Source organism: Rutilus rutilus, assembly GCF_951802725.1.
Source record: "Rutilus rutilus genome assembly, chromosome: 21".
NCBI classification, from domain to species: Eukaryota; Metazoa; Chordata; class Actinopteri; order Cypriniformes; family Leuciscidae; genus Rutilus; species Rutilus rutilus.
Genome location: NC_140226.1, coordinates 29,621,273 through 29,645,193, shown reverse-complemented (window position 1 = coordinate 29,645,193; position 23,921 = coordinate 29,621,273). Strand labels below are relative to the sequence as shown.

At 39.1% G+C, this 23,921-nt stretch overlaps 1 protein-coding gene across 1 annotated transcript; it reads right to left on the bottom strand.

Moving 5' to 3' along the window:
- Positions 1 to 300: 300 nt before the first annotated feature.
- entpd5a (ectonucleoside triphosphate diphosphohydrolase 5a) lies at positions 301 to 8,484 on the bottom strand. The gene is made up of 13 exons (XM_084393698.1): positions 7,966 to 8,484; positions 7,097 to 7,176; positions 6,455 to 6,598; positions 5,903 to 5,978; positions 5,276 to 5,311; positions 5,095 to 5,183; positions 4,930 to 5,009; positions 4,763 to 4,824; positions 4,569 to 4,670; positions 3,694 to 3,837; positions 3,530 to 3,586; positions 2,172 to 2,287; positions 301 to 1,962 (listed from the first exon to the last, which is right to left on the bottom strand). The coding sequence occupies exons 1-13, from the start codon at positions 8,246 to 8,248 to the stop codon at positions 1,879 to 1,881; spliced, it is 1,353 nt and encodes a 450-aa protein (XP_084249824.1). The 5' UTR covers positions 8,249 to 8,484; the 3' UTR covers positions 301 to 1,878.
- Positions 8,485 to 23,921: the final 15,437 nt, after the last annotated feature.

The following is a 23,921-nucleotide window of genomic DNA, read 5'->3' as shown; positions in this document are numbered from 1 at the left end:
AAATGGCGCGAATTTGAATCGCCTTCACTACAGAACTGTTTTTGGATGTTTAAATCATGGGAACTTTCAATTTTGTTAAACAAGGAGACCCATTCAACTCACTAGTAGGTAAGCAACAATAATCGTCTATGATATGATTCGTGTTTAGTTTCTGATACACGAACATCAAGTTTTTATTTCCATTACATTCATTATCATTCTACACTGAGAATAATAAAGAGAAATATCAGTAGTTCAAGAATACCTCAAGTTGAATTTATATAAGTTACTTGATGATCCAAAAGATCAAGTTTGCTGGTTAAATGTATTCAACAACAGATTTTTATTCATGTTTTATTCATACATACATGTACAATATACACAACACTGATTTGGAAAGCATATTTATAGCATTTGCTGTAGAGAATACCACTTATAATGGTGAAGCATACATGATAATCTCATGTCATATGTTGAACTATGACACACAATTGGTAAAAAAAAAAAGAAAGTAAATTACTGATATATACAGTCGTAGAAAACCGACATATAAAGGTATACTGAAGCTGATGGATTAAGAAATGCAACAACGCCACACAGCATATTCAGCAAGTATCCATGTAATAAATATTTGTACAATAATTCACAAAACGCACTTAACATGATACTGCCAAGTGAGCAAAGACTTACTTTCTGACACTGGTCCTAAATCTGTCAGCAGTATGCACCTGTCACGTTTAACAAAATCTGACCTAATTTTGCCCAATTACAACTGAGCATCTGTGCATACACACAGCAGCAACTGTTTAACGTTGTTCCACATTATGACCCCTTAAAACTACCTAAAACCATCCACAATAACTAACCCAAGTTTAAAGACATAAAAGAGGTTGAAGGTTCTCTAAACTCTGTTTGCATGTTGTTGTAAAAATAACTGTTTAAATACAGTAATGAATAACATCTACTTTAATAACCTCTGACCAGTAGTCATTTGAGTTATATTTTAGTAGACCATTTATACTAGGATTTAGCCATGTAAGCATTTGTATTCCTTTTGAATTTGATGATGGCTGCAGTGCAAGTGTATTAAACTGCATGCCATTCAGTGTTAAAAAACCATGGTTGGTTAGACCTCGGTTAAAAAAAGCACCTATAGAATTTCACCAAAAGTAATATCTATCTGAAAAGCTTCCACCTCAACTCTACAACTCAGCTATGGAAACCTCTTTACCATTCAAACAGATACGTGTAAATACATGCATTATTCATTAATATGTAAAACAGCATTCATGTGCCCATGTAAAGTGACTATATTTGATTTGTTCTGATCCGCACCTGTCCAATCATCCCCAGTTTAAGTTTAGATCCCAAACTAAAACATTGACCGATGGCTGTAGCTCTTCCAGCTACGTTAAAGTGTTACGTGCCACTACATGGAAATTTCAATATAATTCACCATAACCTAAAACAGCACTACACTACTGTTCAAGCACTACTAATAACAGATAACGGTAGAAGAAGCTACAGAAGCTACACAACTCGACGCAATAGTTTTACATGCATCACACTGCACAATACCCTGCACAACAGCATGAATCAAGAGCTTTGAATGGGTCTGAGATGACAGCTGAAAAAAATGTAAACATACAGTAGAAATAGCAGACTGGCCTGGCCATCTTTACAAAAATATAGTGATTTCTTTGTGAACAGTTCTTTGGGTGTTTAGTTGGTGAGGAAGGAGAGTGTTGAGATACAGGGTTGCAGTGCAGGACAGATCTGAAGCCCACTTAAGAGTTTTAGGGGAGGAGGAAGGGGGGAGATGGCTTGACCAGGTGAGATTTTCCCCCTGCTTGCCCCATGTGCTCCCCCTTTATGCTGGTATCCACAAAACTGCAGGATTTAATGAATGTTGAGATTCTGGAAATGATCAAAGATGGCGCCGAGTGCCCAGCTTGTCTCCACGTTATTCACCTTTTTGGTGAGCTGTGAAGAAAAAGAAGATCATTAATCTATGACTAAAATTGTGCCGCCAAGGAATGTTCATTTAGGCTCTTGGCACTTTAATTAAGCACTATCAAAAATGTACAGAAAACAGGTTTGAGATCTCCTGCATAGTGTATTTCCTGTAAATTTGTTCAAGCTTCACAGGAGTTTCCCATTTTTAAATTGTTGTTTTAATATTTCAGCCTCACCTGCAGAACAGTGCTATCCTTGAAGCCGAATCCCTCTTTCAGTAGGCATGTGATGTAGGTCATGTCCATGCACAAAAAGGGGCTGATTGGGCGGTATTTAGTCATCTTGTTGCACACTTGATTAAGAAAAAGAAAAGAACTATAATTAGCTGTGCTTGCTATGGGAAGCTGCAATGATTGCTCATGCAGGTAAGGATTTTAAGCAAAAACGCTTAAGCCTTAGTATTAAACCTTGACGCATTTATCCTCCCACACGGTTTGTATGAGTTATTCCTCAAATTGGGTGGCTTGTTGAGTAAAAAGTACTACCCAGTACCCAGAACACCCTAGAACTAAGAACTACTTTGAAAACCTTTGCAACCACATGGCAATGAGTTTTGCACAGACAATGTAAACATTTTGTAACTCTGTGAGTGTAGAATTGGGCAATAAAAATACATAAAGACAGGATTAAAAGACTAAAAGACTCCCACATGAGATAAGCATAGTGTATACACTATCTAGTGAGGACAGACTGTTGATTGTCAGACTACTGTGTGTCAGAGTCTGGGGAAAATTACGTAAGACATTGAGGCACCAGCACTGTGTTTGCTACAACCGTCTAGCACATCTTTGTGAAACAGGTCTTCCCAATGTTTTGTTTTTCCTCCAGCTGACAAGGTGACTTGTGAAAGTTTGGGAAGAGGGGAAGAAAAGGAGAAAAGTACAAAAGAATAATTTTATACACGTGTGCTGATCGTGCTCCAAACCATGAGACATGCCAAGCAAGTGTTCCCACACAGAGTGAGACATTAAGTCCTCCCTGCCTCCAGTTAGATATTGGGCATTAGGTGTTGTCTCACGGTCAGGGAGGAGGGAGTAGTACCCACAGGGCTGCTGCCATTGGGATAACCAACGTGCCAAATGTGGTTCATCGGGACCATGCGACAGTGTCAGTGTACAAATAAACGCCTTACATAAGGCGCCAACTCATTCCCCCTAGTGATAAATCTTCTCTGTGGACATTTACTGTTTGACACAATCTACCACGTGAGCCATATTCTATGAATCAGTTTCAGGTCTCAAACTGACGTATGCGTCACATTCTGTACAAGAACTCATAACATAATCTTCTACGCAAAGGGCATGGAAAAGCTGAGATAGCGGGTTGGAGAGTTACAAAAGAAGGTAGAAGTATTTGTGTGGGAGAGGCGCAACCTATGTTTATGTGGTGGCAGAGCTATCATTTTGTGAAGCCAGTGTGATTGTCGAGAACCTCAAATGCAAATAAGCACCAAGGGTTTATGTTTGTGCAATGTGTGCGGCAGGACTTTGACCCGAGTGTTCTTTGGAGATTGGGAGAATGTCCAAGGTCTTACCTTCTTTGGCTTTTTTTTTGAAATCCCTGACTTCCACAGTACCACCACGAGATCCGTCTAAAGGATTGAGACAATACATGTCTGTTCAGCATAATTTTTTAAAGATGATGCATGTGTAGACATTCCGTAACATTGACCCTTATCCCTAATGTAATCCTACTCACCAATGAGACCGGTATCCACAGCTCTGTCATAGTAATGGGAAAAGGCATAGAAGACGCTGCTTCCCTTGACCTCAAAGGGCTGGTGCACAATTCCTTTCACCACTCGCATCACCTCTTGGTAGCACAACTTGTACCCTGCATAACCTGGAAATAAAGGACCAAATGAATTTATACTCCTGTTATTGAGATCTCGTAAATTGCAGTTGCAGGTTTACCTCACTGCCTTTTATCGTAAACCTAACTTTGTCCTGTCTCTCAAATTCTCCAGGGATAAATTTCCTCACAGGAAGCTCCAAATAGGCAGCTTTCATATGACCTGGAGCTAACTGGTTGGTCATTTCTACCAATTGGAAACCATATGGACTGCTTAACAAGGCCCATCATAACTGGTAAATCTGCACTACAACATTGCTGAAGGGAGAAAGGGACAGGCTAAATGTCAAGCCCGTAACTGAACTAGTTTAATTTTTATATTCCTATGAGAGTGTTGAATCAAGAGTGTTGAGTGAACTATTTTCTCTCTGCTTAGAGTATTTCTGGGGAGCCAGAAATGACAGTAAATATATAGAAAAAACCCAGAGAAGTTAACTAAGGTAAAATCAAATTGATTTTAAATTCTGTTATATTCTGACTCATAAATGGAAGCTTGAATTCAATGTGAGTGTGACATTTCTGTGTAACAGGATATAGAAAATAAAAAAAAGGACTAGATATGTATTGTAAGACTTTATCTATTGAAAATGTATTGAATCGTGAAAAGCAGTGTTCAATTTTAGAGTATGACAATGAATTGATCTCAATAATACTTGTAGTATGCAAAAAAAGTACATTGATACATTCTAACTTTATTCTGTTCTTAATCTGAGGTCACTCACCATCTGGGGTTCCACTGACTTTGTAGGTGTTGTCACCAAAGCTCCAGTCTTCTCTGAATTTTTTTGGCAAACAAGAACTTCTGAAAACTCTCCAGTCAAGTCCTGAAGGTTGAACATTGTGAGAAAATATATTAATCATCAATTATAAAACATAAAGTAAACAAACAAACAAACAAAAAAACATTAATATTTACCATCAGCACCAAGAGCACCAAGAGTTGCCAGTCTGCCAGCCATTAATCCATTTCCAAGGTAACTGCAAATGGGAAAAGAGTAAACATGATGATGGCAAATTGTTGCATATTGTTTGCCTTTGTCTGAAAAGGGACAAAATAACTATTGTTTCATCGAGTTATCTGACCTGTGAGTATACAGCTCATAAGTCTTGTTGAACATATTGATTTTGGCAATGTAGTCTGGAGGAGCAGACAGCACAGTTTTCTGTGAAAGAAAATAGTGTCAATGTAAGGCAGTGTAATACTGAAACATATTAGCCAGTATGCCAACTTTTGTCTTATCTTTATACCTTTAATTTAGGAAGGAACGTAATCTGAGTTGAACCTCCACCCAAATCCAGGATCCCAACAGTTTTCTTTGTTTTAGCATACAAATGACCTGCAATACAAAAGTATAATAAACTTGTGTAAAATTTACTTTAATATCAGTCATCCAAATCCATGAAAAACATATTTTTAGAAATACTTTACCTGTGAGGAAGTTTACTGTAACCCATGCCAATACCCCTGTAAAATAGAGAATCCATGTTACTGAGATGCATAATTTGAATACTAAAACTCAAGTTTTAACTCTAAATATTATGGTAAACACCAGTCACCACTCAGACATTATTTAACATTTGAAACAGTTTGATATCTGACACCTGCAAGTGTTTTTTTTTTTTTATAGACATATTCAGTAAATACAGTACTGCATGTTTATTATTATGGTTTTTATCACTAATGTCTTCATAGAAAGTATACATCTTATGTTGGGGCCATCAAAGAACAGCCCAGGTAATTAAACATGTCTGAGATGTGAAATTAGTCACACCTCATAAAACCACCGGACAAGTATGCGAATGTCTGGGTTTGCGTGAAACGAATGTCAACTTAAATTAAAAAATGTGGAGGATTATTTTATATTGCGCGTGGGAGGCTTCCAGACAAGGTTTAATCCAGACAGCTATATTAAATACTCAGGTCGCTATCACAATAACAGACACAGGAAAGCTGGGGTAAAAGGGATGTTTCAAAGTCTGTGCATTGCATCATGGGTTTAATTTACATTTGTGCTTCATTATCTTGGATATGTTAAAGAGAGAAAAGTTATAGTACCTTCATTGGTGCCATTCATTATGGTGATACTGTTGTTTGGCACAAAGAAAGGAGAGTCGTCAAAAACTTCTTTGACCTAAGGACACAAGCCAGAATTTACATGTATTAACCATAGTGTACAATTTCACCTCTCTACAATGTAATGAAATCTAAGAGTTCATGACTCATGTGTTCCTCTGTAGTGTGCACCATAAAAAAAAAAATCAAGAAACCATTTGGTTGTTACAACATAAATATTCAAGCCGGCTCTTTTTATCTGGAGTCAACGGGAAGTGCACTGAATCAATCTTGGGCAAAATTGTCTGAAACTGGGCAAGCTAGAAACCACAAGTGTGGCTGGTGTGGTGGCATTGAATACGATAATTCAAAAGGCATTTGGGCTCCTTTAACTCCAGACAGCCTCAGAACAGCTGCTTTTGCACAGTATTGGTTTCTCTTCTCTCTTACGTTTCCTGTCTTTCTTTCTCTCTGTCTCGCACACAACGTGGTTTGCATCCCTTTGGGATGGTTGGTTTCTCTACCAAATTGTCTGAGAAAGAGAGGAAGCCTTACCTCATCCAACAGGGCTTTGGCTTTTTCTTGAGGCAGCAGGCGCAAGCCGGCAGTGGCTTTCAGAACCACAGGTGTTTGTATCCATTCCTCTTTGGGAATCGTCTTCTTTGCCACCTTCAGCAGTTGCCTAAGGGTTTCTCCCCCCTAGCAAATGGAAAACATGTACATATTATTGCAAATACACCACAGTTCCTCAAAGAGAACTCAAAGGAACCATCCTAGCTGAACTGGCATCTTGTTTGTCCACCAGCAACAAGGTCTTTCAATGGAGAGCAGAATAATTAACCATTTCAATGTCCTTGGCTTATGGCTACATAGTTGAGCATGGGGAGGAAAAACCCATCAGTAGAATACTGGCATAAAGCAGTTTTTTTATTAGAACAAAAAGTACATCTGCAAAATTGTACATCTGAGAAATTACTGTGTGGTCACAAACTAAAGTAAAGAATCATTGCACAGTCTATAATTCCATAGTGCTGAGTTATCTTCAGTGGAAATATATACTGTATATATATAAAAAAACGATATTTATATATATGCTTTCTCCATCTGCACTGCACAGACAAGACTGGAAAAAGTCAAAGACATTAGAATGTAATAGAAATAACGTTCCCTGATGTTATAAGAAAGTTAGTGGCTTACCACTTCAGGCATATCTGCATACGCTGACAATCCAGGCTTCACGGCATGGTACATCTCATTGTCAAGCACTGGAAGCATCGCTGTGGGACACAGAGACAGACAGAAATGTCAGAGGGGACAATTGAAGACGTATGCTATTAGAAGGTGCACATTAGCGATGGACTGTGGGCAACTTGACTCCATCTCTTAAAAGGTTATTGTGCATGAGCAGAGACTTTTGGTTATTGTATGTTTACCACAAATGGCGACCACCAAGATTTTTCCAGACAGGCAAATTAAGAGTTTCTCAAGGCTCAGAGTTTACCTCATCAGGAGTGATGCCATGTCTCCATTTGATGGGTGTTTTGGGGAACCGATTACTGCATTATCAGCTCAAACCCATAATCTTTAACATATTGCTCAGGGTTGCAATTTTATTAAATGAAACTGCAGCTGCTTATTACCCATCGTTCTCCATCCCTCTTTCCTCTTCCCACCCCTGTGTTTCTGTTTGCCTTCACACCATGCAGTGAATGAACCACGGCAAACACAGACACAGTAAGTAGACGTGCTATGAGCCACTGGCTCCTGAGAGGGATGCAGTAAGAAAGAAATCAAGAGAGAGAGAGAGAGAGAGAGAGAGAGAGAGAGAAATGAAGAGGGCAGCCGTTCACAGAGTGTGCAAGGCGGGACTCTTCAAGATCATTCTGAGTTCATGGTCTAAGCTACACCGAAGCATGGATGTGAGTCAGGACAATCAGAGCAACACATCTGGAGAGGAAAATATTGAAACTCTAGCTACAAGAGGAGCAAGTAGGTAACCTGGGGATCTGCAGAGCTCATTTAGTGCGTAAAAAGGGGATATGGCGAAAGGACATGGAGAGACTTACCTGGGTCTTTTTGAATGAACCTGTAAATGTGGATACGGGTGCCGGTGCTGCCAGCATCAAACATGATCCCATAAAAGGTGCGACTGAAGTTGACCGGACGACGGGCCACTGCTTCCTTCACCACAGGTACCTCTGGAGGAAGCTGATTGTCCATGTTGGTATGGTAATTGAACGCACGATAGCGGTTGTGCATATGGTGGTTGGAATATGTTGCCTCTGCCAGAAAGTACCCGGCAAAAAGCCACATGGACACCACCGTCAAGAGCAACATCTGCTGAGACATGGTTTCTTTCTCCCACGCCGACACTACAAACAGCTGAAGGCTTGACTGGCGGTTTGTCGAAAAGTGACTCAAGAGTTTTTATGGAGGAGGATGTGTTTGCTGTTTTTGCCCGGTCTTGTTGAAAGTCTTGAAGGGTGTGCAGATGCAGCGAAAGTCTTCAGAAAAGATGAAGAAGGGAAGAAAGAGAAGATGGAGAGAGCCCAGAAAGAGAGGGTGAACACAGAGACACACTCGGGACTGGTCGGTCATCTGTTTACAGTATATAAAGACATAAGTTCTTGGCAGGGGGCCATGCCAAACAACGGCATCCACCAATCCTGAGCCTCTCCATAGCAAGCCCTCTGAAATCCATCCTCCACCATCCCCTCCCCTTACTTATAAAAAATGGACATGGAATACCTGCTAAAGAGTGTTGTTTCTTTCTCGTCAATTACGTGCAAGGCGTTCAAATTGGCAATACCCTCCCCCATCATCTGAAGTGGCTTAGATGCTGCTAAAATGTCTCCTGAAGAACAAAAGAGAGTATATATTAAGACTTCAAACCAGTTGGATTGCTAGGAGTAAATGCATTGGTTTAAAAATACATTTTATGGGTGTACTTAATTAAAACTTACAGCTTTACTTTCTACTTACGGCCAGTCTTGTTACTTCACCACTTTTTCTTTCTCCTAACAAGCATTTAAACCTACTCATGCAAGCTTCCAATTGCTGCAAGCCAGTTTCCTTTCCAAGAATAGTAGTTATATCATGAACTGGCTTCTAAAGAATCTTAAACCACCGTTTAACTGGGATCTTGAGATTCTGTGTTACATGTAGTTAATTTGAGTTATTTGTCTTGTAATTTCTAAAATAGGGCTTTTCCCTCCATTGCTCGCTTTAAAAGAGGTGTAAAGAGATGTAGACATTATCTAATTTATTGAAGGAGTTTGTGGCAAGGATATAAAATGGCATTATTATCATTAAACTTCAGAGCTCAAGCATAGGGTGGACAAATGATTCTTGTGTTGTTTTCACATCAGTTGCCAGGTATTTTGGCACGGCAGATGGTAAACTTCTGTGTCTGTGTACTTTCAGTGCCCACAGAGTAGTGGAAGATCCTGTACTCAGGACACGTAGGGTCACATTTTAGACACAAAACACTTTACAGTTTCAGAGGTAAATGACTAAATTGGCTAAATTATTTTCTTTTCAATTTATTTTCAAAGACTTGTTGCTAGGCAAGAAGATATTTTAGGATTATGCAGAGAGAAAGCGTATGAGGGATTGCATTTTCTTTGGTGGAAGAAGCTTTTGCAAAGCTTCTTTATTTCTTCTTTATTGGTTTTGACAGAAAAAAAGCATGTAGGGATCAAATCCTGTGTGCACGAGCAAACACCATTCAAAACCTCATATGAACTGAACAGAAGGGTTATAGAGGGGTTTTCTCGACTCTGTGAACCTTGGTCTCACATCAAGGAGGGTTGCTTTAATGAATTGTTGTGCAATCCTAAAAAATTCAGGCCCGATGGAAGGGTTGCATTACGATGACATGTCTTTTTCTCTTTCACTTGAGACTAATGAAAGTGGTTCACCGCACATCGAGTTAAGAATGGCTTTCATTGCCACTGCCGGTGAGACCCAGCTGAGGGACAGGGAAAAGGAGAAATAAGGGGCGGTGGAGCCAGGTCTGCGATTTTAGTGCCTCGAGGGGAGATGAGAAGCACAGAGAGGGCAGAGGGAAGGAGGGAGGGGACCTGGGTGGAGTTTGGCAGTGGCTGCGCTCCCATCATGCCATTCCAGTCCCCGGACAGTCGGCTGAGCAAAGCAACAGTTCCAACGTTGTAATTTGGAACTAAAAATATTACACTTTCTTTCCTCTTTTTCTTCTTTTTTCAAATTGCGGTACCCCATTATGGTCTTTTCTCCCGTGCCAAGCATGCATGTGCAGGCCCTCATATTGACTTCTGACAAGTTTCAACCGTTTTAACACTTTGAACCGTGCCATAGCAACAGCATAGTGCATCTATGAACTAATTTAATAGGTGGCTGGCTTGCAAGTGTCATAAAAATTATTCACTCTCCTGCAAAAGATCATTATATGCAGGCTGTGATGCTTCATGAGGATTTCTATCCTTCAGGCTGGACAGGTCTATATGGCACCACTCCACAATATGGTGACTGTTACATCTGCTGTTAAGAGCACCCTCAGCTGTTGTTTTTTTGGTCTCTAAATGAGCACTTATGTTCACACATATCTGAGACAATTACTGACAAGGCAGTCTGTACATCCATGGAATTATCACAATACATCATAAACAGTGTTTATGGCATAAAGCAAGGCAATTACAGTACAATGTTTGACTGATGCAATAAAATAAGCCATGATGAGCGCCAAAGCCAGACACAATCCAAACCATTTGTGCAGTGTTGACTGAAACATGTTTTGCCACAACGAAACAATAATAATTTAGAATAATTCGTTGCCAGCCCAGTAGAATGTGCAATGCATTCTTTAATCTAAATGATAATAGAGTAACAAAACAATAGGGTACTTTTATAGTGCATAAAACAAAAATATGACAACAAAATTGTGAGGTTTGATCATGCGCAAATGAACTGAATGTGTTATTCCTTATGCAATATGCATTGCTTTTTAAAGTAATAGTTCACCCAAAAATAGAAATGTCATCATTTACTTATCCGCATGTATTAATTCTTCTACAAAATTCAAAAGTAGATCATTTAATGAATGTTGGGTATTTCAAAACAATGGCGGTACACTGTGACTAGCTTTTACTCATTGGGTTCAGTTTTGATGAAAAATCCCTCCTTTGCGCATTTGCAAGTCACATGTTCACACAAGATCCAGTATAGAATGTACATGTAAATTAATTTTATTTGGCAATCAAAACACCCATCTTTCACTTAAAATTGTTTTAGATTTTTATTTACAATTGGCGATACCTTTTAGATATTGCATATTGGTAGCCTGGGTTTCCCCCTGCTGCCTTGAGCGCAGCGCGATTTTATTCACGCTGCTAGGCAGCCTGGACACCATGGACCAGATTTTCCCCTCAAAAAGAGAACCAATCACAAAACGGGGAGGGAGCAGCAAGACGAAGACGACGTCTATGCGACACACCGAAGCAGTTTGTTTATATCTATGGATCCAACATGGCAGCAGACGCGAAGTTACCTTTCGATGCAGCCTTAGATAGTGTTCTAAGTAGTTTAGAACGCAAGTTTATTTCGTCTTCTTCCTCGTCGAATTTCTGTCACTCTACATACGTCATCTGGTATAACTGAAACGATTGGCTATGAGCACAGTACAGGCGCATTTGATAGACATTCGTAGCGCCCAATAAACGGCTCTGGGCATTCGTAAACCACGCCTCAAATACGAGAAAATGAACATGTGGTTCCCAGACCACGTCTCAATGAGAAGAGGTCTGACGTTAGCCAGGCTAGCATATTGGTTACTTAAAGGTACATATTAGTACCTAAAAGAAACAAAAGTTTATCTTTTATCTTTATCTAACCCCAGTGAAAGCTTTTGTACCTTTTTTTCTGAGAGTGCAGGTGTCCGGCCCAAGAACTCGTAATGAAGAGACCAATTCTTGTAATGACAGATTTGATGATAATGACAGTTGTACATGGGGGGGGGGTGGGAGAGGGGTGTCTCTTCTTTCATCTCTGTCATAGCAATTAGCTTTATATTTAGTTGCCCAACAACATAGACGAACTTAAAGCCAAGAGCCGCCATAAGGTTATAGTAGCTACACCCTGACATTTTGACATATGTTCTTTAGCCTTTTTCTGCCTGTGGAATGTTTTATGGATACATTCCAGCTTCATCAAAAACGGAGCAGAAATGACCGGCTGGGAAGTCGGCAAATAACTTGAGTACAAGGCATGCAATGTGAGGGTGGTGCTGCTGGATGGATTCAGAATGATTCTGTGCTATGTTTACATTGGGTTTTTTTTGCAAGTCAACTGCAATTTTGTTTAAGTTTTGTGGCTAATCCAAATCTTATGCAATACTGGCTTTTATCTTAAATTTGTTCGGTGGCTCAATGGCATGTCAATCACTGGCTGAAGTTGCTCTCCTCTAGAAGAACTGGAAGTGAACCCCTTTTGCTTACATAACCTTATGCAGCCTCGGTTACCGCTCAATTCTTTGGTTTCTGAAGGCTACACCCTAGTGTTGCAAACAACAGAGTGCCGACCATTCCGTGACCCCCTTTCTTATACACAAGTCCCCACAGACTGAACAGTTTTTCAAATGAAATCATAGGGTGATGGCAACCGATCTCTTTTGATCACAGCCATGAATATCAAAATAAGATTCTATCTAAAGACTAAGCAGCACTGTCAGCAAAGAAATAAATCAGTAAACTATGACAAAATATAATTGTTTCTTATGCCCAGTACACATTGTATGATTTTGGGCTGTCCCAGATGAAAAATGACCAATGTGGTCATTGGCTCCTAAACGTCGTACAGTGAGAGAGGTTCAACGACTGCTGTTGTTGCGGTCTTGCGACCAAAGATAGCCTGCGATCATTTTCTGACAGTGTCAGAAGTTTAGCATGATTATCTCACAGTGCGTTTGCTGCTATGACACACGTCTACTGACTAACCAATAAAAATGCAACATGAAATGGCGTATTGATCAAAGCGACGGGTGCTAAAACTTAAAACTACTTACCTCAAGCTCCATTTACAAAATATGCATGCCAAGTTGGCTTCTTTTCCTTAGAAATGGCCATATTCTCCTCTTTCGCTTACTTCTCTTATTTTCGGCACACATAAAAACCTCAATTGCCAAAGTGTGATTTATCTTGCTCTATTTGTTTAGCGCATGGTGATGGTGTTTTATTCTTCTATATTAACCTGCGTCATGGCCTATGATTAGGTGTCAACATCGTACAGTCTGTCTATGTCATACCCAAGTTTATTAGATCTATGTCGATTTGTAATGATCTTATAGTATTGCCGAAATCGCAAAGTCTGTAGCAGGCATAAAACTACTTGTCAAGTTACAAAACTCACCATTATACATGAACACTAATGACCTTCTATAATACATTTTAGCAGCTTCCCCAAAACTGTGCCTGAATATGTTATGATACACATATTTTCACGGGGAACTTGCATGTTTTTCCCCATAGATAAAGTGTGTAATAATGCCTGTTTATTTTTTCCACTTGTACATGAAACTCAGAGATGTTGCATTTGTCATAGTAAAAACTCAAAACACATCTAAAAAATAATGAGACCAAAGATTCTTCAATACCCATATGTCCATAATCTGTCACCGGAGAATGTTCCCTGTTCAATTTGCTTTATATTTATTTGTTTCAGCATGAATGTTCAGTGACAATGTTTGCCAACATTGAATTACATTATGAACATTTTTAGTTTTTTTTAGTTTTTGTGTCCCTCACGTGTCCAATGAGCTGGTGGTGGCAACTGGCAAATTACAAAAGAAAACTTACAAAGAAACTTGAACCCTAAAGTTATTATTATGCTGAGGCAAGCGTTTTATGAACCCAGTATTTCAATCATGAAATGCATTGCAAATGCTCATTGAAGTGTAACATCACACCACACGTTTTAAAGTTTGAAAATGAGCTGTTTTGGTCAACAGCTGGTTTCCATTTACCATCCCTTACTTCATACGGGTAAAAATGGGTCCCAATAAGTGTTCAGAAGAGAGAAAACAAGAAGCTTGGTCTGGACAACCTTAAAACACCCCTTTTTAGACACTCATGGAAATTTCATATTTGCCAATTTAGCAAAATCCTGGTAAATGTATTGTTGTGGTGGGCTCAGATGTCATTTCCAGGCCCACTTCCTTTGGCATTCACGTTATGTGATAAAACATTTGAGAGAGGGCTTAGATAATGGAAACAAAACGATAGAACGTGAGTGTCTGCTTTTTTTTAACAAGTGAAGCGGTCTGACATGTGAATAAAAACAGGGTGAAATTCAGTCAGCCAAACTGTTATTTCATCAAGGATTTTCCAGCTGTGTCTCTTATGACCCAGCCATTTTTGACAGCAATTAGAAAAGGCAAAGGAAGAGAGAAAGGCATGAAATTCCACCACAGAATAATTGACCTTTGATGTGGAGATTCATCTCCTAATTCAGTTTGACAGTGCGGTCAAAACCTTAAGACAGTGGCAGCTATGATTAAATTTGTGTCAGTGTTTCAAACCAAAACACACACATAGAAAAAATAAATAAAAAAAAAATAAAAATGTATTCAGCTATAGTGTACAGACGGTTGACTGCTCTTTAATAATGGGTATTCTGTCTGAATTATGTTTTTGAATTCAAATTTACTCAACAAATTGTATTTAGCTGGGTCCCACAATTTGTTCCTGCTACGAAGAAAGTAACATTTCTTAAAATAATGACATTCATGAAATAACATCATATACCACAAATAATCGAATTTTGTTTTATACATTTAAATGTTACATTTATCGATCTGTTCATTTTATGGGATATATCAAGTTATATTAATTTCTTTACAATATATAAATAAATAATAAAATATCTATTTGTAATAAAATATGTTTTATATAATATTTAAATGTTACTGATGGCTTTCGATTATACTGTAAACTTTATTGTTTCTACATTTATTTGGAGATTCAATGTGAAAATATGTATTACAATATAAAAATATATTTGAAATTTTAATATTAGGGGCAATTAATCACAATTAATTACAGGAAAAAATTTGACCTGTTATTGACAACATTTTATATACAGTATATTATACAAATTATCACAATTTTTGGAAGGTTACTGAATTTTTTGCAAAAGTGTAAGAAATCGTTAACACTTTGTTTCGATGGTCCACTTTATACATTCAACTAACTATAAGTAACTTTGCAACTACATGTCAACTAACTCCCATTAGAGTGTTAGTAGACTGTTGGTTCCTTAGTGGAATAAGTTGACATGTAGTTGCAAAGTTACTTATAGAGGAATATCTGTTGGGGAGCATCAAAATAAAGTGTTGCCAGATATTAAGCAGACACTCTACTAATACTCAATTGAGAGTTAGTTGACATGGAGTTGCAAAGTTACTGATAGTTAGTAGAACGTCTAAAGTCGACCATCGAAATAAAGCGTAACCAAAAAATCAATTATGATAAACATTTGTGGAAGGTTTCCAGTCCCTATTTATACCCTGTTCATGGAGCAAAAAGGAATGTGAAAAACAAAACAAAAACAGAATGAATTTGTGATAAAAGTGATGATCCAGTCAGCGGAAACTTAATTTACTCCAGTAAAAGTTCTAAACTGAAATTTTAAGTGTTGTTCATTAAATGTGGTCAATAAAATATAAAGCACAGAATATAAGGTCTTTAATTATAGAATCGGTAGCTGGTATTTTGCTATTGAAGAACTATCTTTTCTCTGCCCAGAATCACAAGAAAAGGCCATAGGTCAGACTTTGTACTTATCCCAGTAACCCTTTAGGTTGCGGTACTGGCTTTGCAGAATTACATTTTCTTTTAAACGTTTTGGTTCTGGAACAGGAAAGAGAACTCCATATTTGCTGTAATGACTAACTGTTAGATGACACTGCACTAACGCACACTGTCATTGAGCTTGAAGTTACATAAATAAAGACTACAGCAAAGTTATACTGTAAGTTCTGCATGGACAGAAAAGGCAATAAACCCTCAAGGTCTTTTCCATATTAGCAGTACACACATAAATGTTTGTTCACACAGCAAAAGAATACGGTTGTCAGTCCTGTATTGAGTCCTTAAAGGGATAGTTCACCCTAAAATGAAAATTAAATAATAAATTCACCCTGGTGTTGTTCTAATGCCCTATGCCCTTTTTTCTTTTATGGACCACAAAAGGAGTAAAAAAAGAAAGAAAGATGCTAAAGTATCTCAGATTGATCCAATGAGACACTTGTTGTATATTACAAGTGTTCTGGGGGTATACAATATGAAATGAAATGTATTATTTAATGTAAAAATATGTGTCTCTGTTAGCGCCACATGTTCATTGCTGCTTAAACACGTGGACTCCGCAACTGCGTAGCGGTAGACTGTGAATTAGTCTCTGACGAAAAATTAAGCTTTAAACACGTTAAAGGGATGGTTCACCCAAAAGTTAAAACTACCACTTTGACACTTCAAAAAGTTCATAAAGAGACCGTAAAACTATCCATATGAACTGAGTTTTCAGAACAGAAGAGACTCGATCGCTTAATATGATGAATAGATTTAATTTAGGCTTTTATTCACATATAAACATTGACCAGTAAACATAAATAGAAGCTCAACCGAACCTGCTTGATGCACGAGAACAAACCTCATCGGTTCTCACAGAAGCTCAAACGTACTGCGTAACACAAGAATGAACCTCATCGGTTCTCACAGAAGCTCAAACGTACTGCGTAACACAAGAATGAACCTCATCGGTTCTCACAGAAGCTCAAACGTACTGCGTAACACAAGAATGAACCTCATTGGTTCTCACAGAAGCTCAAACGTACTGCGTAACACGAGAATGAACCTCATTGGTTCTCACAGAAGCTCAAACGTACTGCGTAACACGAGAATGAACCTCATTGGTTCTCACAGAAGCTCAAACGTGCTGCGTAACATGAGAATGAACCTCATTGGTTCTCACAGAAGCTCAAACGTGCTGCGTAACATGAGAATGAACCTCATTGGTTCTCACAGAAGCTCAAACGTACTGCGTAACACAAGAATGAACCTCATTGGTTCTTGCTGAGACTCACACCTGTAAGGAAATGTGGTTGTCAATCCCAAAACCTGACAGTGTGAATGTAGCCTTAGTTTCTGGTAATGCTCAACAGCAGGAAAGCTTAAAGCTCCACTGTGTAGGATTTTCTCCCGTCTAGCGGTGAAATTGTTTATGACTACCAACTGAATATTACTTTCTAGCCCCTCCCATTCCGAGGGCGTTTTAACTCCTACGGTGGCTGTATTATTTCAAATCTGCCGGCAGTCGCGAGTAATCTCCCCCTCGCATTCGTCACGGCGCCACTGAGTGTAAAAACGCGAAAGGCAAAGCTTGAATTTCCAGGTATGTCCCTCTTTGGCTAATGTATTTTCAAGATGGAGGCGCAACATGGCTGCCGCCATTCGAGCGGTATTCTAAATGGCAGATTCTACGCTTACGAGAATACTTGATTGGTTGGTAGAAGTAATTACACATTAATGAGCACATACATTTTTGAAAGAACAAAGTGTTTTTTGCTAAGAATCAACTTAAAAAATTACACAGTGTAGCTTTAAAGAACAATAAAAAAATAACAACCTTTGAAACATCCACTTTTTAGACACCCATAGAAATGTCATATAATAGTAGCATTATTTTAGCCCTTTCTACTCAGCCTTCATTTAATACGTGATAGAACACCTCTTCTCAAAAATAAACTTGTGGAGACAGTCTAGTGCAGCTCGAGTGAAAAAGAGAGAAAAAAAAGAGTGGGTTAAAAAAAAAGAAAAAAAAAAACACTGCAAAAATGGTGTCTTTGTATAGAAATTTGCTTACAGAAGGAAGCAGTGAAGATCGCCCAGCTAGCACTTTACAGTCCACGATTCTACCCTCTTTCCAATTATAGGCTAATTTTACACATCAAACTGCACTGTCATACAGTAAATGAAAATAAATAACCTATGTTTAAAAAAAAAAGAAAAGGTTATGGTATTGTGACCATTCTATATTTTCCCCCTTGGAGACGGTATACATCACCTAAACCAATGATTACCTTGACCGGATGGGACTGTTCTCCAAAACACAGTGTGGGAAGCACTGGCATGCGTTTGATTATGATAGTAAATGTCATTGTGTTTAGCTTTTCATAGCCACTAAGAACCATGTTAGTTTCACGTGATTAGTTCACCTAAGCCATGTCAGCAAAACACCTATCGAGTTCGCTTATGTGGAAATGGGTGGAAGCCTCTTGCCAGGGAGATTTGGAGTATTTCCACGGGGCAATCCTTCACCTGCTTCCCCAAACCTAGCACTTGAGGTTAGCCTAATTCAATTAGATGAGTCAGACTTAAGCAGAGCCAAGACCAGCCCAATGCCCCAGAATTGTAACTTGGTGGGATGTAAACGCAGTTTGTGGGAGTTCCATGGCAATTTTGCATCATCTGGTCTCACCTCTGACACATTTCGCAGTGCCCGAGGTAATTAAGATGGATGATTTGCAAATTTCCTCGCTCAGTAACCTGGCATTAGTCAACATTAAATCAAAATTGGCCCTATTTCCTTTCTCATATATATATATATATATATATATATATATATATATATATATATATATATATATATGTGTTGTTTTGCAGGATTCACCAAGTTTGTGAACGTTATTCCATCCAGAGAAAACAAAAAAGTCATTTTTATGTGAATTTTGGGTTACAATGCCGAATTTAATCACTGAAATGAGATTACAATCCAAAATGAGATTTGAGTCCAAAATGCAGATAAATGCTACCCTGAAAATCCAGAGTTCTCGCAAGAGCACAATTTGAATGTGCTAAGCAAGTTACTCTGGCATTGAGTAATGATGCTCATTAACTATGCCCTTGTAGCCGAGCTGCACCAATCACATCGGTGTATCTGATATAGGCGGGCCAGAGGCGAGCTAAACAGATGACGGCAGCGCTAGTGACAGCGCAATCACGACAGTGATTGGTCGTAGTGTTATCAAATTGCGAGCAGTGAGATTTTCAAATGCATGCTTGGTGCCGCCCCTTGAGTTGGGCGATTTTCATTACTGGATGCCAGACCCGTAATCTTTCAGATTTGGATCTGGATTTCCAGGCTAGACAAATGCTTGACTGGGAAGGCAATTTTTTTTATTTCATATAACAAATACATGAATCAAATATATTCCTAAAAGTGCATAAATGCGCTTCGAAAAAAAAAAAACATCGCCAATTGCTAACATTAGAGCGTTTTGTCTGCACATGCTAATTTGTTACATATATATGAAAAGAGCCACAGTGGCTCTAAAGGCTGCAGGTAAAGCTTACATTTCTGTGTTTGTTTTGAAATGAACATTGAATGAACTTCAATAAATATTTAAGTTTCCATTAATCGAAAAATAAGAACACACACTACCTGGAAGCACAAGCCGTGCCCTATAACAGGTTTTCTTTCCATGAATTTGGTGTGCAATCTCTATTTCCAAACCACATTCCTCTCGTTTTCTAACATAGGGTTTGTTTGACCAGACACCTTTCCTGATGTCCCTTGAAGGAAAATGAATTGGAATGAAACGTGTCCATTTTTTAAAATATTTTCCACAGAATGGGAAGTCCTCTTGGTGCCAAAAGCAAACCTGTTGAAGCTACAGCAAACTTATTTATAGATGTAGCCTACAGTGATACTTCACTAAATGTTCTTATTCAGGAAGTTCCTGATCTCTGGTGGGCACAGCATACGGCATTCCCTCCCAAGGTATTTATTTGCACCGTCCTGTGTATTTGTTTTGCTTGTGGTAGCTTTTTCCCTTCACCTCCACAGTAGGAGGCAGTCTCCTGTCTCTGTGGCCTGGCGCTTGGCGCTCTTACCCAAGCTCTTGCTTTCCAAGCCGACAGTTCTCTAATCCCTTTGTTGCCCTTGGACCTTTTGCTGGGAAATGCAAATGTTGGAGATGGTAATTGTGGACACACTGGTACCAAACACACGCTTCGATCTGAGATATGAATACCCTACACACAAACCAAAATTATTATAAACTTGTTCCCAGAACTTGAAAGAGCCTAGACATTCAGCTTCCATGCATCCTAAGTTATGTAACATTGTTTGCTTGCTAATGCAAGTATTGCTATTACAACTGCAAATGCATAAGGTTGCAGAGAGGTGTGCATTACATTTCTAAATGATCAGAACTATTGTAGTTAAAACAGTGGAAATATCAGAGACTTAAAAAATGTTTATACCAGGAATTAAGATGCGTTTTGGTCGATCGGATCACAAGTGGACGGTGTAAATGGGGTCTAAAATGTTTTGAGCTAGTCCACTTTCGACCACTTCTACAGGTAGATGAAAACAGCATTGCTTTCGCAGTGTTAACAGCCACTAAAGACCACCTAATCTCTGCTTACTGACCTAACTACGTGAATATTATGGGTAGCCGCTAGTGAGACGGGATTTAAACTTTGTCCGAACACGACCTAATATTAGTTTGAAGATGAAAATGTACCAAGCACAATGTTCTCTCACCATTCCCGATTTAATTTTCTAACACACACTCACAGCGTTCGGTGTGGTCTAGCGGCTGTAAGAGCAGAAACGAAAGCTGCTGCTCTCCGTTGTGTTTTCTGTCGTCCCTGTGTTTGTTTATTATATAAATTACACAAGCTTATTTTGTCCATTAGATCGAAAGATCTGAGAAAAAAAAAGCTCATACATTTAGCCTCCTATAGACCCTCCCCTCGAAGATATCGGGACAGAAGTGGTTGAAAGTGGACAAAAGAGACGGATTAAAACACCAGGTGTGTCTCCCTCGTCTAATTGTGATCCGATCAACTAAAACACATCTTAATTTCAGGTGTAAACGGGACCATAGACACAGTGGTGTATATATACCTTAGAACAGGGGTGTCTAATCCCACTCTTGGAGGACCACTTTTAGCTGGTTCAGGTTTTATTTATGTTATTTATGTTTAATTAGGGCTGGAGGGGCTAAGGTGGCCCTACAGGAGCAGACACCCTGGCAAAGGCATAGCAAAATTTGGGTGCCATGGATTTTTAGAGATTACCATAAATGTAGACAATTTTGTGACTATATGAGGAGGAGGTTAAACTTTAAGCAATTCAAAAATGTCCTGGCAGTCATTGCACTTCATCTCAACTGAGCTGTCTGCAGCTGGTGCTGGTGGAAAATATTTTTTACAGGGTGAAATTTTATTCACAAACAGCTTGCTTAAGATTAGCTTTAAATATAGTCATGTGTGTCCAAGTCCATCATTTTCTCTGCTTACATTTCAGTTTGTTACCCTTCAACATTTTGCAGAACCACTGACAATACTCCTAGTCCACATATTTGTCCAGCTGTCTGCATTTTGCGATTGTGTAAAGGATTCAACCCGGGTTTTAATCCTGGATTTTTTTAGCACAATTTTCCACCGGACAAAATTGCGCTTGTTAACTCATGATTTCTGTTCTGTCTGTGCGCACCAATCTTGCACTTCTATCTACTCCTCAACCAGACCACCTAGAGACTTCGGGTTTTCGGCATTATGTTAAGGAAGGTCTAATCTTGGGAACGCACAAAAAAAATCCAGGAAAAGATTTACTATCTCTTAGTGTTGTGATCCCATGAGGTGAGAAAATTGCGCTAAAACACTCACTGAGTTTTTATTACTTGTTTGGTGCAAATTGCTGGAAATTATTCAGTGTGAATACAAGCAAAGTCAGAATACCAGAAAATACAATCACAGCTTTAGACCCTAGTGATAATACATTGCTAAAATGTGTCTGTGTGAACAAAGGATGTGTGTCGTAGTGATGACAATGGCTCCGTCTGAAATCGTAGGTACTTCTTTTGAGTAAGCTTGTAAGTGCGTTAAATAGGAAGATGTCAAAAACTTTCTTGGAGGTGGGTCTCGACTGTTATATGTAGTATAAATGTATAGTATGAATGTAATCCTACATTAGTCACGCTGTCATTATCATGTGACCTGCAGTATCAATGTTGGTTGCGTTGTGTCACTTCCAATCACAAATCTTCTCAGGTGGCCTCATGGGATATTAAGTTGTCCACTGGATGCACACTTATCTCGGAATCTCGGCACAAACAATCATCCAGGTGCCTTTTGTCTACTGTTATATAAATACTGTGAATTTAGACATACTACTCTATGCAATTTCGGATGAAGATTTAAATAAAGATAAACATGGCTAACTAACGAAGATGATGGAGACAATTTGCATATAGACTCAGAAACAAAAATGAAGATAACATGGCAGCAAAGTTATACGTAGACCAGGGAGCTACTTGCCATTTGGGGAAGACGACAAAATTAACGGTCAGCTTAGTATCATTCTATTTCATTTGTTTATTTATATAGCACATTTAATGCAACAGCAGTTGCCCAAGGTGCTTCACAATCACCAATAAAACACACAGATAAGAGGAGTACAGAGAAAGAAAGTGGAATAAATCAAAAATAAAAGTGGAAACGCACAGAACAGACAAGATAATGATCAAACACCCATCATGAAGATGCCCAGGAAGTTTTTAGCAGATGTGCTTTTAAATGTAGTTAACCAGTTAACTGAGGTTCGAGAGCAAGGCGACGCCTCAACTAATCAGCTCGTTCCCCGTCTGTGTATTTACACTGAACCCACCTTCACCGCACCATTTGTCTCAGTTTCTCGACCCCACCCAGCCCTCCCCTTCCAACTCATCCATCCATCCCACTTCCCTCCGACCCCAATCCCCCCCCCCAAATATCTAACATCCCCCATTTTACTTCCACAGGCTGCATCCAGGGGGGTCTTCAAGTAACCCAGCTTACTATCTACCGGGACGAAGCCCCCACTCTGAGTCTCCCTGGACTAGACTCGCTGATCAGCCAGACGGAGAACCATAACATCCTTTCCCCCATCCCTTTCGACCCGTCTTCATTCCATAAAGCTAATTCTGCATAGTTGTGGCGTGGTCCTTGCTAGTGAACATGGCCGTAAATTTCGGTAGTGACTTTACTGACCTTATAAAAAGCAGGAGATCATTCCAAAGTTTGGGTCCGACATGGGAAAACGGAGCTTAGTGGTACCACATGCAATGCAATTGTTTAATGGAAAACATAAAAATTGAAAGAGTAATAAGGCTTCTTGATGAGAAGTGTTACCTGGGAATCTCTTTTTAAAAGATGCATATCACAGTCGTTTGAAAGTTTCACTCCCGGAGTTGGGTTCTCTTCAGGTACCCCTCTCTTTTCAGGGTAAACGCGATGGCAACACGATGCAAAGTTGGCTTTTGACAGTACATTCAGCTGAATAGATGAGGAGTTAGACAAAACCAGGAGTCAAGGGTAAAAATACGGCTGCACTGGCCTTGACATAACTCACCGCAAGAAACATCTGCATGCTGAGTTTGAACATGCCACTTAGCTTCACATGCACATTTTGTACTTTCAACTTATTTGTAGATATCTAGAGAAAGCAGGGTAGCGCAACTAGATCATGCTCGCATTTGTGTTGCGGACACTGGCATACCCAAAGAATATTCAGTGGCCAGCATTTGTGGCATGCTGATGATCACCTAAGAAAAGAATTTTGACTCATCCCTCAGCTTGTAAAACCGAACGGAAAACGCATTTACTATCATACTGGACTGTGTAGCGGTGGAAGCTTAGCAGGTCAGTGGGACAAATGGTTTAAAAGCAGAAATGTGAAGCTTGTAGTTTTTATCCACTTACATGAATTATTTAGTATAAGACATGTTTTTTTATTAAGCTATAAAGTTGTTGAGCTGGAACTACTTTTCTAGGTTGGTTCTCTGTGGGTTAAGTTTGCAGAGGCATAATTTACAGATTATAATCACACTACTTTGTGGTAACCTTCAGATAACCAGGTTCAGTTTTTAAAAATGTACTTTTAAAGTACCCAGAACTGGCATTATTCGCACACACCCTCAATAGGGTCCCTACTGAAAAAAAAA